Source organism: Heteronotia binoei, chromosome 8 (assembly GCF_032191835.1).
Source record: "Heteronotia binoei isolate CCM8104 ecotype False Entrance Well chromosome 8, APGP_CSIRO_Hbin_v1, whole genome shotgun sequence".
Lineage (NCBI taxonomy): Eukaryota > Metazoa > Chordata > Lepidosauria > Squamata > Gekkonidae > Heteronotia > Heteronotia binoei.
Window position 1 is genome coordinate 93,864,517 of NC_083230.1, and position 21,549 is coordinate 93,886,065.

Below are 21,549 nucleotides of genomic sequence, written 5' to 3' on the forward strand. Positions count from 1 at the left end.
CCCCTGCACCAGTCCATGGAAAAACCACCTTCCACAAAACCGATCCCTGGTGCCACTGTTTCAGAACAAAACCGATCCCTGGTGCCACTGTTTCAGAACAAATCATCAGTCTGTCCGTGAACATTTAGAAAGGATGGCTGTGATTACTAAGAGCTAGCATGGGTTTCTCAAAAAGAAGTCATGTCTATCTAACCTTATTTTTTTCCCAAGAAAGTTACTACCTTTCTGGATCAGAGGAATGCTGTAGACATAGTACATCTTGATTTCAGTAAGGGTTTTGATAAGGTTTCACAATACTATTCTTGTTGACAAATGGTTAAATGTGGTTTGGATCCTCCAAATTAGGTGGATCTGTAACTGGTTGACAGTTTACACCAAAAAGTGCTTGTTAATGGTTCCTCATCCTCTTGGAGAGAAGTGACAAGCAGTGTGCATTAAGGATCTGTCCTAGGCCCTGTTTTGGTCAGCATCTTTACAAATGGAGTGCTTATTAAATTTGCAGTTGATACTAAATTGGGAGGGGTAACAAATACAGCAGAAGACAGACTGACTCATCATACAAGATGATCTTAAGAGGCTGGAAAACTAGGCTAAAACAATGTAATTTTAACAGAGATAAATGTAACATTCTGCGTTTTGGTAGGAAAAATCCAATGTATAATTATAGGATGGAGAAGACTTGTCTTGGCTGTAGTATGTGCGAAAAGGATCTATGGGTCTTGCTGTACCATACATTGAATAAGTCAGCAATGTGATACAGTAGCAAAAAAGGCAAATACAATTTTGGACAGTATCAACAGAAGTATAGCATCCAGATCATGTGCAGTGATGGTATTGCTTTACTCTGCTCTGGTTAGACCTCACCTAGAGTATTGTGTTCAGTTGTGGACATCATAATTTGAGAAATATATAGATAAGCTGGAACATGTCCAGAGGAGGGCAACAAAGATGGTGAGGGGTCTGGATATGAAATCCCACAAGGAAAGACTGAAGGAACTGGGTATATTTAGCCTGGAGAGGAGACAACTGAGAGGTGATATGATTACCATCTTCAAGTGCTTAAAGGGCTGTCACATAGAGGATGGTGTGAAGTTGTTTTCTTTTGTCCCAGAAGGTCAGACCCAGAACCAGTTGATTGAAATTAAATCTGAAGAGTTTTTGGCCAAACATTCGGAAGAATTTCCTGACAGAGTGGTTACTAAGAACAGGCTTCCTCAGGAGGTGGTGGGCTCTCCTTCTTCGGAGGTTTTTAAACAGAGGCTAGATCGCCATCTGAAAGCAATGCTGAATCTGTGAACTTAGGTAGATCATGAGAGGGAGGGCAGGAAGGGTTGCATCAGTGCTTAGTTTCTCTTGGCCCCTTCTTACATGCCCAGGTAAATGCTGATTGTCACTTTGGGATCTGGAAGCAGTTTTCTCCAGTCCTCTTTGGCCAGGGATTCTGAAGGTTTTTGCCATCTTCTGGGCATTAAGCAGAGGTCACTGGAATGTATTGGCAGGGGGGGGGAGATATTTGTGAGTTTCCTGCATTGTGCAGCAAGTTGGACTAGATTACCCTGGAGGTCCCTTCCAATTCTATTATTCTAGTTACTATAAACCTGGCACTTGGAATGGCTTGGTTTGCCGAAGAGATTATCAGTTAAAACAATTTGCAATATATGCAAAGACTGTTCTATTTTTCTGTTGTTGTTTTTTAAAGCCATGAAACAGAAAAACATTCGTTACCTGACAGAACGAGAAGTTCGTAGACGACCTAAGTTTGTGTCTCTAAAAGAAATAGAGAAGAAGAAAACCAGGTTGGTGATGGAAGATGTGTTTATTTATTTAGAATTATTTTTATGCTGCCTCTTTGGAGTACTGTTTGTGGTGGCTTACAGAGAAAAAACACACTTTTAAAAACAGGCCATTAGACACAAGCAGCATAAATAAAAACTAGCCATAAAACAAACAGGTCATTATTAAGCTGGTAAGATAAAAGCCTAGGAAAAAGATATATTTTGGCCGGGGGTGAGGGGAAGTTAAATAGTTGCCAGTAAGCTTCAAGGTGGAGGGCTAAAAACCTGTGAACTAGCTCACACTAACTCAGCTTAGAGGGAACACTGGTCTTGACTAAGGTAGCCACAAAGTCTCTAGAAATGCTGTAATTGTAAAATCTTGACCTCTGTAACAATAAGCTTGTTGGGGATTTATGTTCTAAGCATAACGAAGTTCCTCTGTAATGTGTAAGTTTCTTTCAAAAAACCTTATAATTGTTCTGCATATAGTTCTAAAGTGCTTGGTTCTCCTGTACCTGCTAAATGCCATTGCAACACTTCAGTGCATCTGGTTCAGAGGTCTAGATGTCCCTCTTAGATTTTTGCAAAAATTTAGCCATCAGATTTCCCTCTCCCCCTGCCCTATTTTCTTAAGATACAAGGAATTGCCTTTAACAGAGTCCATCTAGGGACCACTCCTAAAAAGGGAAATACAGAAGTAATTCCTACTTTACTCAGTGGGGCTGACTCCTGGGAAAGTTTTCTTAGGATTGTGGCGCTAGTGTAATATTGACTTGCTCTGCCGCCTAAATTTTAGGAACTGGAGAAGTCGGGGATGGACTTTTATGCAAGTATTTATTTAGCTGCAATACTTCTTTATTTCATTGCAAAGATAATTGTTGTTGCTCAGTTGCACAGTCGAGTCCGACTCTTTGCGACCCCGTGGACAAAGTCACGCCAGTACTCCTGTCTTCCACCACCCTCCGAAGTCTGCTCAAATTCGTGTTTGTTATATCAGTAACGCTGTCCAGCCATCTCATCTTTTGCTGTCCCCTTCTTTTGCCTTATGTCTTTCCCAGCGTCAGGATCTTCTCCAGGGAGTGCTCCCTTCTCATTTGGTGGCCAAAGTATTTGAGCTTCAACTTCAGCATCTGACCTTCCAGGGAACAGTCTGGGTTGATTTCCCTTAGGACTGACTGACTGGATCTTCTTGAAGTCCAAGGGACTCTCAGGATTCTTCTCCAGCACCACAGCTCAAAAGCATCTATTCTTCTGTGCTCGGCCTTCCTTATGGTCCAGCTCTCACAGCCATACATTACTACTATTGCTTTGACTATACAGATTTTTGTTGGCAGGATGATGTCTCTGCTTTTTATTATACTGCCCAGGTTCGCCATAGCTGTCTTCCCAAGGAGCAAACGGTCTTTTAATTTCATGGCTACAGTCACCATCTGCAGTGATCTTGGATCCCAGAAATGTGAAGTCTGTCACTACTTCCATGTTTTCCCCTTCTGTTTGCCATGATGTGATGGGTCTGGATGCCATGATCTTAGTTTTTTTGAAGTTGAGTTTCAAGCCTCCTTTTGTGCTCTCCTCTTTCGCCCTCAACAAGAGGTTCTTTAGGTCCTCCTCACTTTCTGCCATTAGAGTGGTATCATCTGCATATCTTAAGGTTGTTGATGTTTTCCCCAGCAATCTTAATTCCTGTTTCTGCTTCATCCAGGCCAGCATTCCGCATGATGTACTTTGCATATAAATTAAATAAGCAGGGTGACAATATACATCCTTGTCAAACTCCTTTTCCTATTCTAAACCAATCAGTTGTTCCATATCCCGTTCTGACCGTTGCTTCTTGACCCTTATACAGGTTTCTCAGGAGAGGTGAGGTGGTCTGGTACTCCCATCTCTTTAATAACAATACTTTTTATTTTTTTTTAAGGACTTGCCACAGTTTGTTGTGATCCATGCAATCAAAGGCTTTAGCATAGTCAATGAAACAGAAATAGATGTTTTTTTGATACTCCCGTGCTTTCTCCATAATCCAGCGAATGTTGGCAATTTGATCTCTAGTTCCTCTACCTCTCCGAAACCCAGCTTGAACTTCTGGTAGTTCCCGATCTACGTACTGCTGAAGCCTATCTTGTAGGATCTTTAACATGACCTTGCTGGCATGTGAAATGAGTGCAATGGTGCGATAGTTTGAACATTCCTTGGCATTACCCTTCTTTGGGATTGGAATATAAACTGACCTTTTCCAATCCTTTGGCCACTGTTGCATTTTCCAAATTCGTTGACATAATGTGTGCATCACTTTAGCAGCAGCATCTTTTAGGACTTTGAATAGCTCAACTGGGATACCGTCATCTCCGCTCACTTTGTTGTTAGTAATGCTTTCTAAGGCCCACTTGACTTCAGCGATTTCACTGTCATGGTTGTCAAGGACATTGAGATCCTTCTTGTATAATTCTTCTGTGTATTCTTACCACCTCTTCCTGATCTCTTCTGCTTCTGTTAAGTCCCTACAGTTTTTGTCCTTTATCACGGCCATCTTTGCACAAAACATTCCCTTGATTTCTCCAATTTTCTTGAAGAGATCTCTTGTCCTTCCCATTCTATTATTTTCCTTTATTGATTTGCATTGTTCTTTCAGGAAGGCCTCCTTATCTCTCCTTGCTGTTCTCTGAAAATCTGCATTCAGTTGGGTGAATTTTTCCTTTTCACCTTTGCCTTTCTCTTTCCTTCTTTCTTCAGCTATTTGTAAAGCCTCATCAGACAGCCACTTTGCTTTCTTGCATTTCTTTTTCTTTGGGATGGTGCTGATTGCTGCCTTCTATACAGTGTCACGAACCTCCATCCATAGTTCTTCCGGCACTCTATCAACTCTAGTTCCTTAAACCTATTTTTCACCTCCACTGTATATTCATAAGGGTTGTGATCAAGTCAAACCTGAATGTCCTGATGGCTTCCACAGTTTTCTTCAGTTTAAGCCTGTATTTTGCAATGAGTAGCTCATGATCTGAGCCGCAGTCAGCTCCAGGTCTTGTTTTTGCTGACTGTAAGGCGCTTCTCCATCTTTGACTACAGAGTATATAATCAGTCTGATTTCTGTGTTGCCCATCAGGTGATGTCCATATGTAGAGTCGCCTTTTAGGTTGTTGGAAGATGGTGTTCGCTATGACCAGTTTGTTCTCTTGACAAAACTCTACTAGCCTTTGCCTGGCTTCATTTTGTTCTCCAAGGCCAAACTTGCCAGTTGTTCTGGTTACCTTTTGACTTCCTACTTTGGCATTCCAATTCCCTATGATGAGGAGAACATCTTTTTTTGGTGTTAATTCTAGAAGGTGTTGTAGATCTTCATAGAACTGGTGCAAAGAGAATAGATCCCAGAAAATACAGAAAGTACAAATATAAAAATCTGTAAAGCCATGGCAGCATCTTATAAAAACAGAGGATGAATTTAGTTGTAAAAGTAAATAGTAATCATAAGTGAGTAGCTTAGCAAGTTTCCGTAACTTGGCAGAATAGCTAAGTTACTCCAAATCTGAATGTGGAAGAGGAGATTGGATTTATACCCTGCTCTTTGCTAGCCAAAGAAGTCTTAGAGCAGCTTAGAAATCTCCTTTCCCTTCCCCTCCTCACAACAGTGCCCTATAAGGTAGGTGGGGTGAGAGAGCTCTCGCAGAACTGCTCTAGAGCAAAACATCCTTGAGAGAACTTGTAGCTGACCCAAAGTCACATCAGCAGGTGTATGTAGAGGAGTGGGGACACAAACCCGTTTCTCCCAGATAAGAGTCCATGCACTTAACCACTACACCAAGCTGAAGAAACATTGCAGGGCCAACTTAGGATGATTAGACCATAGAGGTGGCACCATAAGCAAGAAATACTTCCCTCTAGGCGCCCATAGAAATCTTAAATGATGGAAGCCTGAGCTGTGTCTGTATTGAAGATATGGGTTGCTGGGGATAAGGAAAGAAAGTGTATGTATAGGAGAAGGGTTCATGAAGGCCAGGCTCACTTCTAGGTAATTCCAGAGGAGTAGACATTTTAGACTACTGTAGGAAAGTAAAACAGAAGTCCAAAGGCACCTTAAAGTCTAACATCTATAAGCTAGCATCAAATTTTAAAAATCTGAGTTATTTATCCAAAGGGAGAGAGAGAGAGAAAGAGGCCAGTTTCCTTGGGGACCAGTTCATGATAGCCATACATTTAATGCTCTCAAGATGTTGAAGAGGGTCTGGAAGAAAGTATGACTCACACTGTGAACTGTAGTCCTTCCACTTCTCAAAGATCACTGGCACACCCCACTACACAATTTGATAAACAATTTCTAGGCCTCTTGTTAGTCCCAGAGAGTTCTGGCAATTTCTAGGGAAGGTGCAGACAATGAAGGGCATGGTTCTGGAATCCAAGAAGCACTGTGCCGCTGAGTCGTGTTGGGGCTTGCAAAGCCAAAGGAAAGTGGATTTCCCTTGCAAATTAGCTGATGAGTCCTGCAGATATACTTTACTGATCCTGCAGTTAGGTTAGATTTGAAGCTTGAATAACATTTTGTTATCTGAGACATTTGCTTGATACTCAGCTGCTATTCCCACCCCCACCCCCCTCCATAGAACTGTAGGTTAGTGGCAATGTTAATTATTCAATCTGTTCTTGTATAAAGTGGGGCTGAGCTATCGAAGGCAGGAGAAGGAGCTACAAACATTCCAAGTCATTGGGACCGGTCAGCCTTACCGGAGCTGGGATATAAGGTAAGGTGCTCTTAGTTACCTAGAATCGTAAGAGTTTGACGGGGCCTCAGGCAATCTAGTCCAGCTTGTTACTCAGTGCAGGATCAGCCTAAAGCATCCCTGACAAGTGTTGGTCCATCTGCTGCTTAAAGACTGCCTGTGAGGGGGAGCTCACCACCTCCCTAGGCAACCAGCTACTCTTACTGTAAAAAAACAAACAACCCCCTTTTTCTTAATATCCAGCTGGTATCTTTCTGCCCATAATTTAAACCCATTCCTGAGAGTCCTATCCTCTGCTGCCAACAGGAACAGCTCCCTGCATATGGCCACACTGTCTCTAAGTATCACAGTCTTAAGTATCACTTGTTCTCTTCTGGCAGGCAGGTTTGTGTGTCTGCCTGATTTTTGCACTGGTATTGTGGAGATGTTTTACAATTGTTGTTTGGCTACTGACAAACTGAAAAGCAGACTGCTTCCTTATTTATGATCGAAAGATGTGTGATGCAGTCTTGTTTGAAGCCAAGCAAATATAGCTGTATTGGGACCCTTTGAAGGAGCCTGTTGTGTAGCACCTTGAGTTTCTCAATGAAAGACAGGTGGGATCTAAATTCAAGAAATAATAAATAAATATTGATATTGTCTTCTTGTACTTAAAATTATTGAGATTGCCTTATTTGTAAAGAGTAGGTCAGTCAGAATCCTGAATTCTAAACTCATCCCCCCTCCCTGTATTGAGAGATAATGTCAGGAGATGCATCTTGTTAAACACTTGCTTGTTTAACATTCTTCATTTCTACTCTGTTCAGAAGTGTTACTGATGTGGCTTGGGTAAAATGCAATTTTAGATGCCCAAATCGTTACAACCCTTTTTATGTGGTGAAAACCACCAGTCAGCTTACAGTTACCAAAAAACGAAGCATACTGATATTCAGCAGTGTTAACCACAGCTAGTTTATCTCCTCAAAAAAGATGGTTCCCACTGCTACTAAAAGCCAGGAGTATGGTCTCCCAAGTTCTAGAAGCAGTACAGACCCATTTACCAACAGCAGAAGTGAACTTACGTGTATGCAACATAAATGGTAGTTCTTTTCAACTTTTTTTTTTTAGGAGGGGGGGAATATGACCAGCCTTGTTTACTTACATCAGCATCTGTCATCCAAAAGCTTATTTGCTACTGATGTGTAATTGATGCTTTAGAAGCTTTCTGTTTTCACCCTACTGCAAGAGAGTGGCATTTCCATGGTCAATGTCATCGCTCTCTTTTAGGGAATTTGTAACATTTTTACTATTTTATTTAACTTGGATTTTATTCTGTGGTAATTGTGACCTATAGCTTGTTGTGAACTGCCCTCAGCCTGGGTTTTGGAAAGGGTGGTCAAAAATGCAATAAATAAAGTGAAAGGTAGCTAATGCTTTGTTTTGGGATAGATCAGTGCTACCCTTATATAGACCTTTGGGCACTGATTCCAGATTGTGGCATTTGAAAGCATGCTTTTAGGGGGCTGCGAAGTTGGGTAGTGGCATAACAAGAGATTTGTGGGGAAATTATAGGAGATGGTATCAAATGTCCATTTACCACCCAGGTATAAAGTTGAGAAAATAGGTCCTGTCCCTTAGCCAAACATTCTGCTACTTCTGTGCTACCACTGTTTTCTCTTTATCCTGTGTCATTCTAATTAAATTACATGGATGAGCATGCCAATTCATACCTTTATTGAAAATCAGAAACTGTAGGTTAGAGCTTGGGTTTTAGTCTTCCGGACAAAGTGTAGTTGTTTCTAGCCAAAAATATTCTAGGATTTGTGAATAGGCTACTATTTATATGAAATCTCTGTATAAATCTGGGTTTGTAACCAACGTTGACCTCTGTGTATTTGAGGACTTTAAAGATGCCTTGTTCCTGAGAGCAGTAGCTCAAAACACTTCTGAGAGCAGTGTGATACCTGTAGTCTGTACCACACTTAATATAGTGCTGCTGCTAAAAAAATAATTTGTTTAATAGAAGCCATTCATTGAAACTTGACATCATTTATCTTTCTGCAGTTAAGTGGTAATTAGATTTAAAATGTTAGAAGTCTCATAAAACCAGCATAGCATCTGTAGTGCAATTTCGGCTTTATTTTTAAAAAGAAAGTATGTTTGGGGGTGGGGGGTTAATATATGAGTATGAGGTTGATTCCAGGGTATTCATCATGTTTTGCCATCTTTAGAAAACATTTTGAGGGTCCTTGGATAAGTTTTGGCACAGATTTGGGTTAAGTGTGGCCAACTCAATCTTCTGAATCTGTGGCCCTTTTTGGTTAGAGCTCCCAAACAGAGTTTCTAATCTCACTTGAAATGGTCTTTTGTTAACAGATTGCCATATCTCTTCTTTTCCCCTTGTAGCTGATCACACTTACCTCATCATCGAATGAATATAGAAAAGTCCAGGTTAACTTTGAGCGCACAATGTCAAAGGCAAAAATTATAAAGATCAAGAGAATTCAGAATCTGGCTCTCTGGGAAGTGTATCAATGGTATGTGCTCTGGTCTTAGGCAGTCTGGATTCTCTTAAACCTGGATTTCACTGTTGCTTAAAGGAGGGTTTTGGCTAGTTTTTTGATAGCTAGTTTAAATTCAAAATTAAACCATGGCTAAAAGCAATAGTATGGAGTCCTGCTGGATTTCTTACTTGAATTTGGATGCTTAACTAGTTGTGAGATAAAAGTGTAAGCACAACATTTTCTCCTTTTAGTTTGATTTTTGTTGTATTATGGGTATGCTGGGATTCATTCTGCATAGAATTATTCAAAAGAACTTGGTACTAGACAGTTGACAGCCAACATACATACTGGAACATCTGCTGCTGCTTTTCTACTTCAAATCTGGTGTGTATGCAGGCATGTTTTTGTATGCAGTTAATCCAGGGTCTCCAGCCTTTTTTGACCCTGTGGGCACCTTTAGAATTCTAAGATAGGGTGGTGAGTGCAGCCACAAAATGGATGCTGTGGCAGGTGAAGCAATCACAAAATGGCTGTTGCAGGAAGTAGAGCCAAGTACAAAATGTCAGCGAGTAAGGTTATGCATAACTTTTAAAAACTCTTCAACATTTCAGGTGGAAGCTCTGCTTAACAGGATGCCTTTTTGAATGAACATTTTTTAAAAAGTATTTACCTGCCTATGCACAGCTTACTTTGAATTACACAGTAAAGATGTTTTAAGCTGTGGTAAGTATGGAATACTAAAATAGGTGGAACATTCAGAGAAGCAGAACTTAAAATAGCAAATTATGGTGCATATAAAGTTACGCTGTTCTCTTTTTGAAACCAATTTTGTTCTTTGCTCTGAGTGACCGTCATTCGGGAAACCGATGTCTAATTATTGCTAAAATCAGTGAATTTGTCATTTAATGCTGGATTTGGTAGGCTGTTACTATCCTGTTCTCCAGATAATGTAAGAATAGAGTAGCTTTCCTGCTGACTGTATAATCAAAATATGTCCCTTTTAAATTGGAGAAGGAAGAATTTTATCTTCAGATCATTAAAAAGCTTTCATGACCTGGAATTATGCAAGGCTGTAGTTATTGCTGCTGGCCACAAAATCCTGTTAATGATGACTTTGTATAAAGCCTGGATTGTGTGTATGTGGGGCATGATCATTGAAAGGGATTTTCCTTCATAATGCGATCTTGATTACTGAGTGCTTAAAATGAAGATACTTCCACTTCCCAAGTGTTAATCAAAATGGTGGAAACATGGGGGTGAACTTGCAAAACCATTGAATGTTTTTTTCTATAGCATATTATACTCACATAAACTTATTAGGTGTAATTTGGAAATAGCAGCAGACAAGGTGTGCTTTAAAAGCTTATAAGCGCTGTATAAACGTGATATATTGTGATGGTTTAATGCTGCACAGAGCCAGAGAGCCTTTGAGTGACAGGCTGCTCCAACAGATTACATTGGATAATATCAATTGAAAAGAAAGAGTTGGGAACTGACTACTGAAGAGAATTCAATTTAGCACTGACTAAGGACTAGGAAGTCTGGCAAGGAAGAGTGGAAGAACTGCTGAAGACACCCCCCCCCCCAAAAAAAAAAAAAAAAATTCGGTCCAGAAATAGGGACAGAACTTTTAGTTTAGAGAAGTAATTTCCTGCGTAGTTGAAAAAGGGAGATAGCTGTAAATAGTGATGTGTGATCCCTGGTTTGTTTAGGGAGAGGGATTTGGAGTACTTGGTAGTGAATCCCTGCCTTCTGAAACTTGAGGATTCAATTACTCAGGAACTTAAACTGGAGTGTCTAACAGACTCCAAAAATACAGCCTCTCTTCTCAAAGATTCTAAGACCTTGTGAAAAGCTTAGAAGTCTTACTTGATGGAAACATGAACTGCAGTTTGTGAAATTACTAAGTTACCTCAGAGTTGTTATTGATTCACCTCAGACATTCTACCCCAATTCCATCTGACCTTTTCCTCTCTATGTTGAATAAAATATTTTATTTTTGAACTTTCGAAAGCCTCTCATGTACCTTTTTAGAAGTCAATGAGGTGATCCTGTCTCTTCCCTCAAATCTCTGTGCTGAGCCAGCATCAAAATGTAACAGTGTGTCAGAGTGGGACAGCTGTAAACCTTCAAATAAGAAGAAAACAGATAAAGCGGTTGCTCAGCCAGAAAGGAAGAAGAAAAAGGAGGGAAAATCCTGCATGCGAGGGAGGGAAGAGGACGAATCCACCACACAAGGATTCAAATTAGGATTTAAGTACCTCTGTAAACTGCCTGTCACTTCCTGTGCACACAAAGCCATACTATAAAGATGAGAAACTCATCCTTGTTTCTCAAAGTTGCCTCTTCACAGAGTTCATAGTTTTGCAAAACTAATAACATGATTGAATTTAGGCTTCTTTGTCCCATATCTCCATAGGAAATTGTATTTGCTTCAGATAGGAGGAGGCCTCAGTTTTGGGATTGGGATGGGGGGGCAGGTAACAAAGGCACTGGGGATGGAATAAGATAATTTTGTTCTAAGTGGCTTTATGAGTGCTGTATCTAAGTTGAATCTATAGAACCATAGAATTGGAAGGGACCTCCAGGGTCATCTAGTCCAACCTAAAGGAAGCATGCTGTTTCTCTGTCTTTTTTATTCTTCACACCATATCTCATTTATAGGCAGAAAGAACAAATGAAGAAGGCAAATGGAGGAAAGGATGTAGATGAAAAACTGCTGTTCCATGGGACAACCAAAAAACACGTTGATGCTATCTGCCAGCAGAACTTTGACTGGAGGATCTGTGGAGTTCATGGTACTGCTTATGGCAAAGGTAACCTCATTCTGCACCTTGTACCTTTCCTTGACTACAGTGATTTAACTGGAGATGTCTAAGATGTGATATACTTACTTTGTCTTTGTCTCATTTTGTTTGATGTAAACAGATTATCAGAATTTCAAGATAGAGGCATAAGTGATTTCTAAAATGCCTCATAGGGGGTGCTTAATAAAATCAGGCAGATGGTACAAAAGTGAGAAGAGATATCAAACACTTTTGAAGAGTAGATGAAAAATGGAAAGTGGAAGAATTGGATGATGATCATCACATGGGGGAAATGTACTAGTAGAACTGACAGATTAGAGGTGAATTTCAAACTGAACATGAATTTAGCAGCACATTATAGCAGAAAATGTAATGCCATTTTAGCAGTATTAAGTAGATTTAAAGTTTGGAAGTACCATTCTCTGTTGAGTTCAAGCATACTCATTTAGAGTACATTGTTTTCAAGTCTGCTGTTCAAGATTTGATAGGTTGCAGAGCATATCTTTTATGAAGATTTGTGTGTTGAGTTTAAAAGAAGATTAACAGTGTAATCCTAAACTGGTCTATTCAGAATTCTACCAAAGTCTGTTCAAAGGGATTTACTTACAGGAAAATGTTTTTAGGATTGCACTATTGGGAGGGGGGGGGGATATCTCAATTGTTCAGATCCTTAAAAGGATGCTAAAAAGAGAGAGTAAATCTTGTGAGTTACCCATGCTTTATTAAATTAGTAAATCCAAGTTAGATTACTGCAATGTATTAAGGTGATACTGGACTTGTATTATATAGTGGGAGGAGATTATCTGGAAACTTCCAAGTGGTTCAAAACATAGTGACTGGGTTGTTAATGGAGTCCTACAGATTCAGTCATATTTCATTAGTGCTTCTTCTATGGCTATTTGTTAAATTGCTAAGCACAGGGCAGAATCCTGGTTTGTACTTCTCAGTCCAGTCTAGGACTAGGGCATGTTAAGGATCATCGGCTTTCCATATGAACCAGGGCTGAAGCTTTTTTGTTTGAAATCCTGCTTCAAGTATCCTGTACCTTCACATGGCTAGCTGTTGGAACAGGCCATTAGGTGGTGGCACTCAGACTCTGGAATATCATATTTGGGCGTATTTACATATTGTGTTTTCTTTTAGATGGCTAACAAAAATGTTAAATGGTAAGTCAACAAGATTGACATAGGGTAGTGGTTATAAAACTTTGCTGATTATGATGGAACAAAAAGCTTTGGAAAGCTGTGGAATCGCTTAGAGCAGAGGTTGTCAAAATGTGGGTCAGGACTCAAGTATGCATTGCAGCTATCTCACAGATATTCTTCGTGATCTCTGTGCAGTCCCACACATGGGGTCTTGCCGCAGGCAACGAATCCATACCACAGAGTCTCCAATAGCTTGCCTAGAGCGCTTTTTTGGCGCGCTTTCCACTCGCTCTGGGGAGCAGGAATTGACTGCGCATGCCTGGAGCGAGCGGGAGGCGCCATTCGCACTCAGTTTCTTCCCTTCCGCCGCCCGGACAACACCTACCTTGCTGCGTTCCTTCTCCTCAGCTCGTTTCCTCTCCGTTCCGTATCCTGGTATCGTATTTTCCTTTTTCTCTCTATTTTGTCTACCCTTTTTCGTCCTTATAAATTTTTTTTTAAAAAGACTGGTTTCTGCACTTTTCTTTCCCTGATTCTTTCCCTCCCTCCCCTCCCCCATCCGGAGTGTATGGAAGGGAAAATCACTTTTAAAAAGTGTAGGCGGTGTGGAGCAAAAATTCCCATGTCAGACGGTCACAGCCACTGTCTGTTCTGCCTTGGGGAAGCTCATTGCATAGATACTTGCCCGCATTGCGCCACTTTCGGCAAGCAGGCACGAAAAAATCGAGCGGCGAGGCTTCAGAGTTTCCTCCTCGAAAGGTCCCTGTGGGCTATGCCCACCTCCGATTCGCCGCCTCCCCCACAGCGAGTGGGAGATTCGGCTTCGTCGGCTGCTCTTCAGTTGCAGAAGAAGCGTAAGTCCGGCAAGAGACCATCGAAGCACGCCGATACTGGCCACAAGGCTTCGAAGAAGTCTCGACATACCAATCCGTCGAATTCGGCGCCGAAAAAATCTCACGATCCGTCGGATTCGGCCTTGAAAAAATCTTGCGACCTTGCAAGGGCTTCGACCTCGATAGATTCCGTTTTGCCTCAATCGGCCCCGGCCCAACTGCTGCTTCCACCAGAGCTGTGGGCGCCCTCTGATGTCATCACTGAGATGCCTCAACTCATGCCTCACTCCTCTGCTACTGTTGAGGTGATCCTGATACTATCTCGTTTGCCCTCAGTTCACAGTGTGATGCCTTCGGACTTCCTCGAACCCGATCCCTGTGCTTCGGATCCGACCCAAATCTATCTTCGACCCTCTCTTCGAGCTGGATCTTTCCGGGACATCAATGTTTCTCTGCTGTTCAGAGAATCAGCAACACAGGTCTCTACTCATTGTGTCCGATCCCGTTCTCCACGCACACGTCGCGATTCCCGCTCACGCTCTCCTACCTATTACGAACACCATGACTACTACGTCAGAGGCCGATATGACCACTCGTCTTTCTCCAGGTCACCATCTCCCAGGCACCGACCCTACCATCGCTACTCGCGCTCCCCCTCGAATGAGGGTGTCCGCCGCTCCCGATACCACGAATCCTAATCCGCTTCCATTGGTCGTGATGTATTAACACCTCACATCTGACAAGTAGATTCGCCTCGGTTCCATGACTCCTCTCGAACTCGAGATCTGGAGTACTTCTCCTCTTGACACCGAGAATCCTTCCGAGTCCACGAACACCTTCGGTACCGGGAGTCAGAGATGCCTCGTACTGCCACCGCCACCATCTCCATTGCTCCACCTACGGTGACAACTCTGCCTAGACCTTCTACTACCCAATGAGTCAAATCCTCTGACGCACAAGCGTCCACTCCCGGACCGGCCAAGCCTCCGACTTCCCCTCCCACTGAGGAATCCCACTCCGACGGGGACACCTCAGCCTCCTCTGACTCCGAAGACCCCCCTGCCTCTCCTGCTTCGGATTCCACTCAGCAAGTCCGTCTTTCTCCCTCCGATGGTTCGAAGGCTTACCTAAACCTGATTACCACCATGGCTGAAGCCTTAAAGGTCGCACTTCCCTCTGATTCACCCAAGGTGTTGGATATTGTACACGACCTAGTCCAAGCAGATTTCCCGGTGGGTTCCCTTCTCCCTATGTTGCAAGTGCACCTTGAGGGCCTGCGTGAGGCCTGGGACAAGCCTGCTTCAATCCCACCCACTTCCAAGCGCTTTGACTCCCTCTGCAGGGTACACGCCCCTGACTCCAAGTTTCTAGCCTCTCATCCGGCTCCTAACTCCATCATAGTGCACTCAGCAACCAAGGCTAAGCCTTCTAGACACCCTACTCTCCTGATAGTGAGGGCCGTAAATTAGACACCTTAGCATGGAAGATCTTCAACCTTGCCTCTACCAACTCAAAGCTGAATAATTATTTGGCCTATTTTGCTGCATACATTTTTAATTTGGCCAACCAATTCACCCCTCTTATACCTTCTCTTCCCGAGACTTCCCAAAAGACGGCCTCCGGTCTAGTCTCTGAACTGTCTAGAGTATCAAAGCAGCAAATTAACACTATTTGTCATGCTATCTCCTGCTCGTCAAGGGTATTTGCCTCCTCGGTGGCTTTGCACTGCCACGCCTGGCTGAGATCCACCAACTTACAGCCTGACATTAAACAAAAAATCGAGGACCTACCCTTCGATGGCCTGGGCCTCTTTCACGCTTCCACAGACGAAGTCCTAACCTCGGTTGACGATGGCCGCAAGAGGGCCAAGCGCCTTGGAGTTTCCCAACCACCCTCCCAACAATTTAATCGGCCTAAGCCCTGGAGATCATCCTTCCAGAGACGTCCGCGTTCTCCCAAGCAAACCGAGTACTGGAAGAGGAAGCCCACACAGCAAAAGCCACCTTTCCAGCAGAGGCCTCGGTCTCAGCAGACCAAGAAGTCTTCCCAGCCTGTCAAGCAGTCTCTTTGACTCCCCTATGCAACTAGTGCAACAGATGCAGCCTGCCTACCAGACACGTCTTTCCCCTGGGTGCTAACCATAGTCCGCCTAGGGTATGCAATCGAGTTCGTTTTGCCACCTCACCACCACTACTTCACTATTACTCCACCCTCTCCTCATCTCCGACAGGAGATCCTGGACTTGCTCCAAAAGAATGCCATAGAACCCGCTCCTCCTCAACATCGAAGGACAGGCTTCTTATCAAGATACTTCCTAGTCCCCAAGAGGGATGGGGACAAGCGACCTATTCTGGATCTCAGGAGGCTAAACAAGCGAATAACCTACAGGAAATTCAGAATGATCTCCATCCAATCCAGCCTTCCTCTAATTCCCCAGGACTCCTGGATGGCATCCCTGGATCTCCAGGATGCTTATTTCCATGTGACCTTCAGGCCTCAGCACCGCAAATATCTTCGCTTCGCCATGGGACATCACCACTTCCAATTTCATTCTCTCCCGTTCGGTCTCTCCACGGCACCCAGAGTGTTTACGAAGTGCATGGCAGTAGTCTCAGCTGCCCTGTGCCTCCGCAACATTCCAGTGTTTCCGTACATAGACTGGTTGCTCATTGCTCCTACAGCACATCAACTGGCGAAGAATCTCGAAACGACTCTCACTCTTCTTGCTTCCCTGTGCCTTTGTGTGAATGTCACCAAATCGCACCTCATTCCAACTCAGGACTTGCAGTTCATAGGTGTGTGCCTTTGCACATCTCATCTTGTTTTCCTCCCAGAGGACCGTGCCCACACCATTATATCATTGGCCCAGTTGATTCGGCGTACCCCAATGCAACCAGCAATAATCATACAACGTCTTTTGGGCCTCATGGCCGCAAAACCCTTGGTTCTTCAATTTGCGAGACTACGCATGCGACATCTCCAACTTTGGTTTGTTCATGCCTTCCATCCGCACCTACAACCACAAAGTACTGTTCTCACTGTACCTCAGAGTGTTCTGCTCTCCCTCGCTTGGTGGACAGTGCCAGACAATTTGCTTTGCAAGAAACCTTTCGTTCTTCTTCCTCCATCTACCATCGTGACCACAGACACCTTCAAGTGGGGATGGGGAGCCCACTTAGAAGACAAGACGGTCAGAGGGCTGTGGACTGCGCCCGAGAGGGCTATGCATATAAACTGCCTAGAACTCATAGCCGTGCACAGGGCTCTTCAATCGTTCCTCCCGTCGGTAGTCAATCAACATGTCCAGATCACAACAGACAATATGGCCACAGTGTTCTATGTGAACAAACAGGGCGGTACCAGATCTCTTCGCCTGTGCCGTTTAGCCATACTTCTCTGGGAGTGGTGCATCAAGAACATCTACATGACTGCCATCCACCTTCCAGGGATAGAGAATGTCCTGGCCAACAGTCTCAGCAGGATTCGTATAGACGACCACGAATGGTCTCTCAATCTACTCTACTTGCGCCACATTTTTGCGTGCTTCGGGACTCGCAAGATAGATGTCTTTGCTTCCAAAGACAACTCGCAATGTCCTCTCTTTTACACCAGGAGAGGCAACGATGCTTTCCTTCACAATTGGAGGGGTCCTCTGAATTACCTGTTTCCACCGACCCCCCTGATCACCCGATCATTAACCAAGATTGCTCGGGAGGGCACAGACTGCATACTAATAGCACCATGGTGGCCACGGCAACTGTGGTTCACGAGCCTTCTCCAAATGTCCCACCACACTTATCGCCACCTCCCACTGGCAAACGATCTTCTCACCCGGACTCAGGGCCAGGTGTGGCACCACAACCCCCAGATTCTAGGCCTTACAGCCTGGAGAATTCGACCACATCCTTATCATCAGGAGTAGCGGAAGTTATCCTGAATGCTAGGAAACCTTCTACCAGGCGCTCTTACCAGTGCAAATGGAAGCGCTTCTGCTCCTTCGCATCCGCCCATCATCTCCACACAGAGTCTGTACCCCTGCCTTCGATCCTGGAATGCCTGTTGTCTTTGCAAGAGTCGGGTCTCAGCTATTCCTCTCTAAAGGTTCACCTTTTGGCTATTTCTGCCCTCCACGAACCAATTGATGGCCAGACTGTTTTTTCCCATAGACTGTCCAAATCATTCCTAAGGGGCATGTTGCACCTTCAACCTCCTGTCAAACTGTTTATACCAGTTTGGAGTTCGTCGTTAGTGCTTTCTCAACTCATGAAACCCCCGTTTGAACCCTTGGCCACCATAGACCTTAATCTTCTCTCTTGGAAGACTGCCTTGTTGGTTGCTCTTACCTCCGGCAAGCGGGCCAGTGACTTGTGTGCATTCCGTTCTGACCCTCCTTATACTGTCTTTCATAGGAACAAGGTGGTCCTAAGACCGGACCCTTCCTTCTTACCCAAGGTTGTGTCACAGTTTCATCTTTCAACCTCCACTTCATTGCCTACGTTTTTTCCTGATCCTAAGGACTCTGGGCAAAGAGCTCTTCACGCCCTCGACGTCAAAAGAGCTTTGTCCTTTTACCTCATACACAACCGTTCCGTAAGGACCCTAACTTGTTTGTGGCCTATGGCAATCCTCAAAAAGGACACAAGATTTCTACCCAGAGACTTTCTAAATGGGTATCCAGTGCAATTCGGTTGTGTTATGAGGTTGACAAGCAACCCTTGCCTGAGGGCCTTAGGGCTCACTCGACCAGAGCTGTCGCTACCTCCTCGGCCTTTCTGGAAGGCGTCTCCTTAGAGGACATCTGTGCTGCTGCATCATGGTCCTCGCTGTCCACGTTCGTCTCACACTATGCCTTGGACGTTCATGCCAGATGGTACGCCTCTTTCGGCCAAGCGGTCCTCAGGTCCATCTTCCACTAAAGTCACCCAAGGTGAGTGCATGCATGTTGTAAGTATGATAATGTTTCTTTTGCCAGCACCCACCTTTTTTTGACTCTCAGCTTGCTAGTCACCCATGTGTGGGACTGCACAGAGACCACGAAGAAGATAAACAGGTTGCTTACCTGTAACTGATGATCTTTGAGTGGTCATCTGTGCAGTCACACATGCCCACTCAGCCTTCCCCTCTGCTGGCTTTTTCTGCTTTGGATTTTACCTCTGTAGACTGTCAGTAGCGGCTGGAAGAAGCTGAGTGGGAATGGCGCCTCCCGCTCGCTCCAGGCATGCGCAGTCGATGCCTGCTCCCCAGAGCGAGTGGAAAGCGCGCCAAAAAAGCGCTCTAGGCAAGCTATTGGAGACTCCGAGGTATGGATTCGTTGCCTGCGGCAAGACCCCATGTGTGTGACTGCACAGATGACCACTCGAAGATCATCAGTTACAGGTAAGCAACCTGTTTTTGTGTTTTGAGATCAGGAGGAGGGAAGAGGAGGAACAGCGTGAGCTGAGAGAGGAGGCTCTGTGAGACTTGCTGGCAACTCTGTGTTTCTCTTTTCATAATGTGCACCATGAGCTGGATCTCTCAGCTCAGTCCAGGCTCAGATAGGAGTATGCAAATTTTTTTAACTGGTATTTTTCAGTTTGGGACTACTCAACTTGATTTTTTCCCCTGAAAAATCCCAGATCCCAATGCCAGTACAGTATTTGAATCAAGGATTAATGAAAAATCAATTTTTTAAATTTTTTTTTTGGAAGAGGGGACAATAGTCATGCGAAGAAAATACCAGTGGAGGAATATGCCTGTTTAAACCAGGCTGCAGGAGAAGTCAGCCCCAGGCTCTGCTGTGCCACAGGCTGCACAAGAAGCCAGTCTTGAGCGAGGGGGAACAGTCCGCTATCCCCGGCACAGTTGATCCTCGGGCTGTCCTCTGCAGTCCCTTTAAACTTTAAAGAGACTGCAGTAGAAGCCTGACAAACAGCTGAGCAGCGGGAGCTTATACTGCTGTACAAATAGATGCTACAGGAAATGGCCTTACTGTTTTTTCTTCTCTTTCCATTCCCTATTCCCCTTACAGGAAGCTACTTTGCAAGGGATGCTTCATATTCTGATAATTACTGCAAATATGATTTACTCTACAAGACAATGTTTCTGGCACGTGTGTTGGTGGGGGAGTTTACCAATGGTTTATCTAACTATCTCCGTCCTCCTGCCAAAGAGAACCAGAACACTACTTTCTATGACAGCTGTGTGAATAGCATCCATAGCCCGTCCATCTTTGTCATTTTTGAAAAGCATCAAATTTATCCTGAATACCTGATAGAATATTTCATTTAGGTTGAACTTATTGTAGACTGTTGGTTTTTTCTATTTTGCAGAAGTCTAAATGAAGTCTCTTGCATAATCCAACTAGTGCATACTCCCATGGCATGGTTTTTTCCCCTGTAAGTCCAGTGCATACTGCATGAATTTTCACTTAATACCCTCATGTTTTGATGAAGCTGACATGTAACGTAGCTGCATCAATTGGGCATTCCTTTCAGTAATTTCTAGCACAACTTCTGGGTTATCTTATGCATCATTGCCACTGATTGGGATATTTTTGCAATCACGTATAATCATTCACTTCCTCAATTTGGAGGTCACTTCCTGTGAACTCATGCTGTAGAGGAGTTGGTCTGTAAAACCTCAGGTATGTAAGGCCACAAATGCAACCCAACCTCCCCTCCTTGTATATGTTCCTTAAAGCTTAATGTGAGCACCCCTTGCACTTTTAATGGCAGAACATCAGAGACGTAATTATAAATGGATCTGTGTTAACCATTAGAGATCTACAGTACAACTGCTTGTTCTTTGCCTTGTCCCAAACATCTGCCTCCCATGATACTTCTAGAACTAGAACTGCCTTTTATTTTACTCAGACTACTCAGATTCTTTTGTCTACCTCTTAAAGAAATATAACTAGGACTTTTCTTCCTTGAAATTTGTTTTGCATTAATTTTCCTGTAGCCTTTGTGGTAAGTGCTCTCCATTTTAAAATCCAGATTTTAATGAAAAAGCAACAATTGTCATTTTTAATGAAGCACTCATTTTTTTAAAAAAAATACATACTCTGGCTTCAGAGAAAGGTAATTGTAATACTGCAGGGTGCGCTGGATATTGCTACACAACCATTGTGATTGTGGTCCTAGATTGAGCAGAAATCTGTATACCTCTCTGAATATTGTGAAGGACCATTGAAAAGCCTGACTTGTCTATTTGTTATGTTAAAATTATTCTTTTAATGCAATGGATATGTGTAGGTTGGCCTATGATGTGGGTTCCTTATGGTTACCAGAGATCTCCTTAACTGGAAGCCCATTTTAGCTCTAAAAACTTATGAGATTTTGAGGTTCAAGTGAATATCACTTGACTTACTCTTTTCTCGCAATGTAGCTGGTTCCCCTCAAATACAAATTAAAGAGTTATGAATTTGAAGTTTCAAGTGATTCATTCTCTCTCTCTCAAAAACCATGCCATATCCAATAGTTGTGTTCTTCAGCCAAGAATGCAGTCCTTGGAATCCTCCTTGCAGAAAGACATTGCATAACAAAGGCACTCTGAAAAGTTCTCCGCTGTTTTTATAACTAATTTCATTTTCCTACAGGTTTACTGCAATTCAGAGGTTCTTAGGATGTGGAAAATAAACATTGATCCTCCAAATATCAAATCATGGTTGGAATCACTTTAGTTTCTGATCTTTTCAGTCCATAGTCTGAAATAAAACTTACTAATGCCCCTAGTACAATAATGGGCCAATTTTCAAACTCAGCTGGGATTCCTTTGAACTTTGAGGGTATCTGCAGATAGGAAAAGTCATTTAGTGCA

General features: G+C 43.3%; 1 protein-coding gene across 1 annotated transcript in view; it reads left to right on the forward strand.

Annotated features, from left to right (window-relative positions):
* LOC132576473 (protein mono-ADP-ribosyltransferase PARP12-like) overlaps positions 1-21,159 on the forward strand; it is a 45,865-nt gene extending 24,706 nt beyond the window's left edge. Inside the window, exons 8-12 of the mRNA XM_060245643.1 lie at positions 1,700-1,796; positions 6,418-6,505; positions 8,870-9,000; positions 11,632-11,783; positions 19,760-21,159. Coding sequence (XP_060101626.1) covers positions 1,700-1,796; positions 6,418-6,505; positions 8,870-9,000; positions 11,632-11,783; positions 19,760-20,019 — 728 coding nt within the window. The 3' untranslated portion in view covers positions 20,020-21,159. The remainder of the gene's footprint in view (positions 1-1,699; positions 1,797-6,417; positions 6,506-8,869; positions 9,001-11,631; positions 11,784-19,759) is intronic.
* Positions 21,160-21,549: the final 390 nt, after the last annotated feature.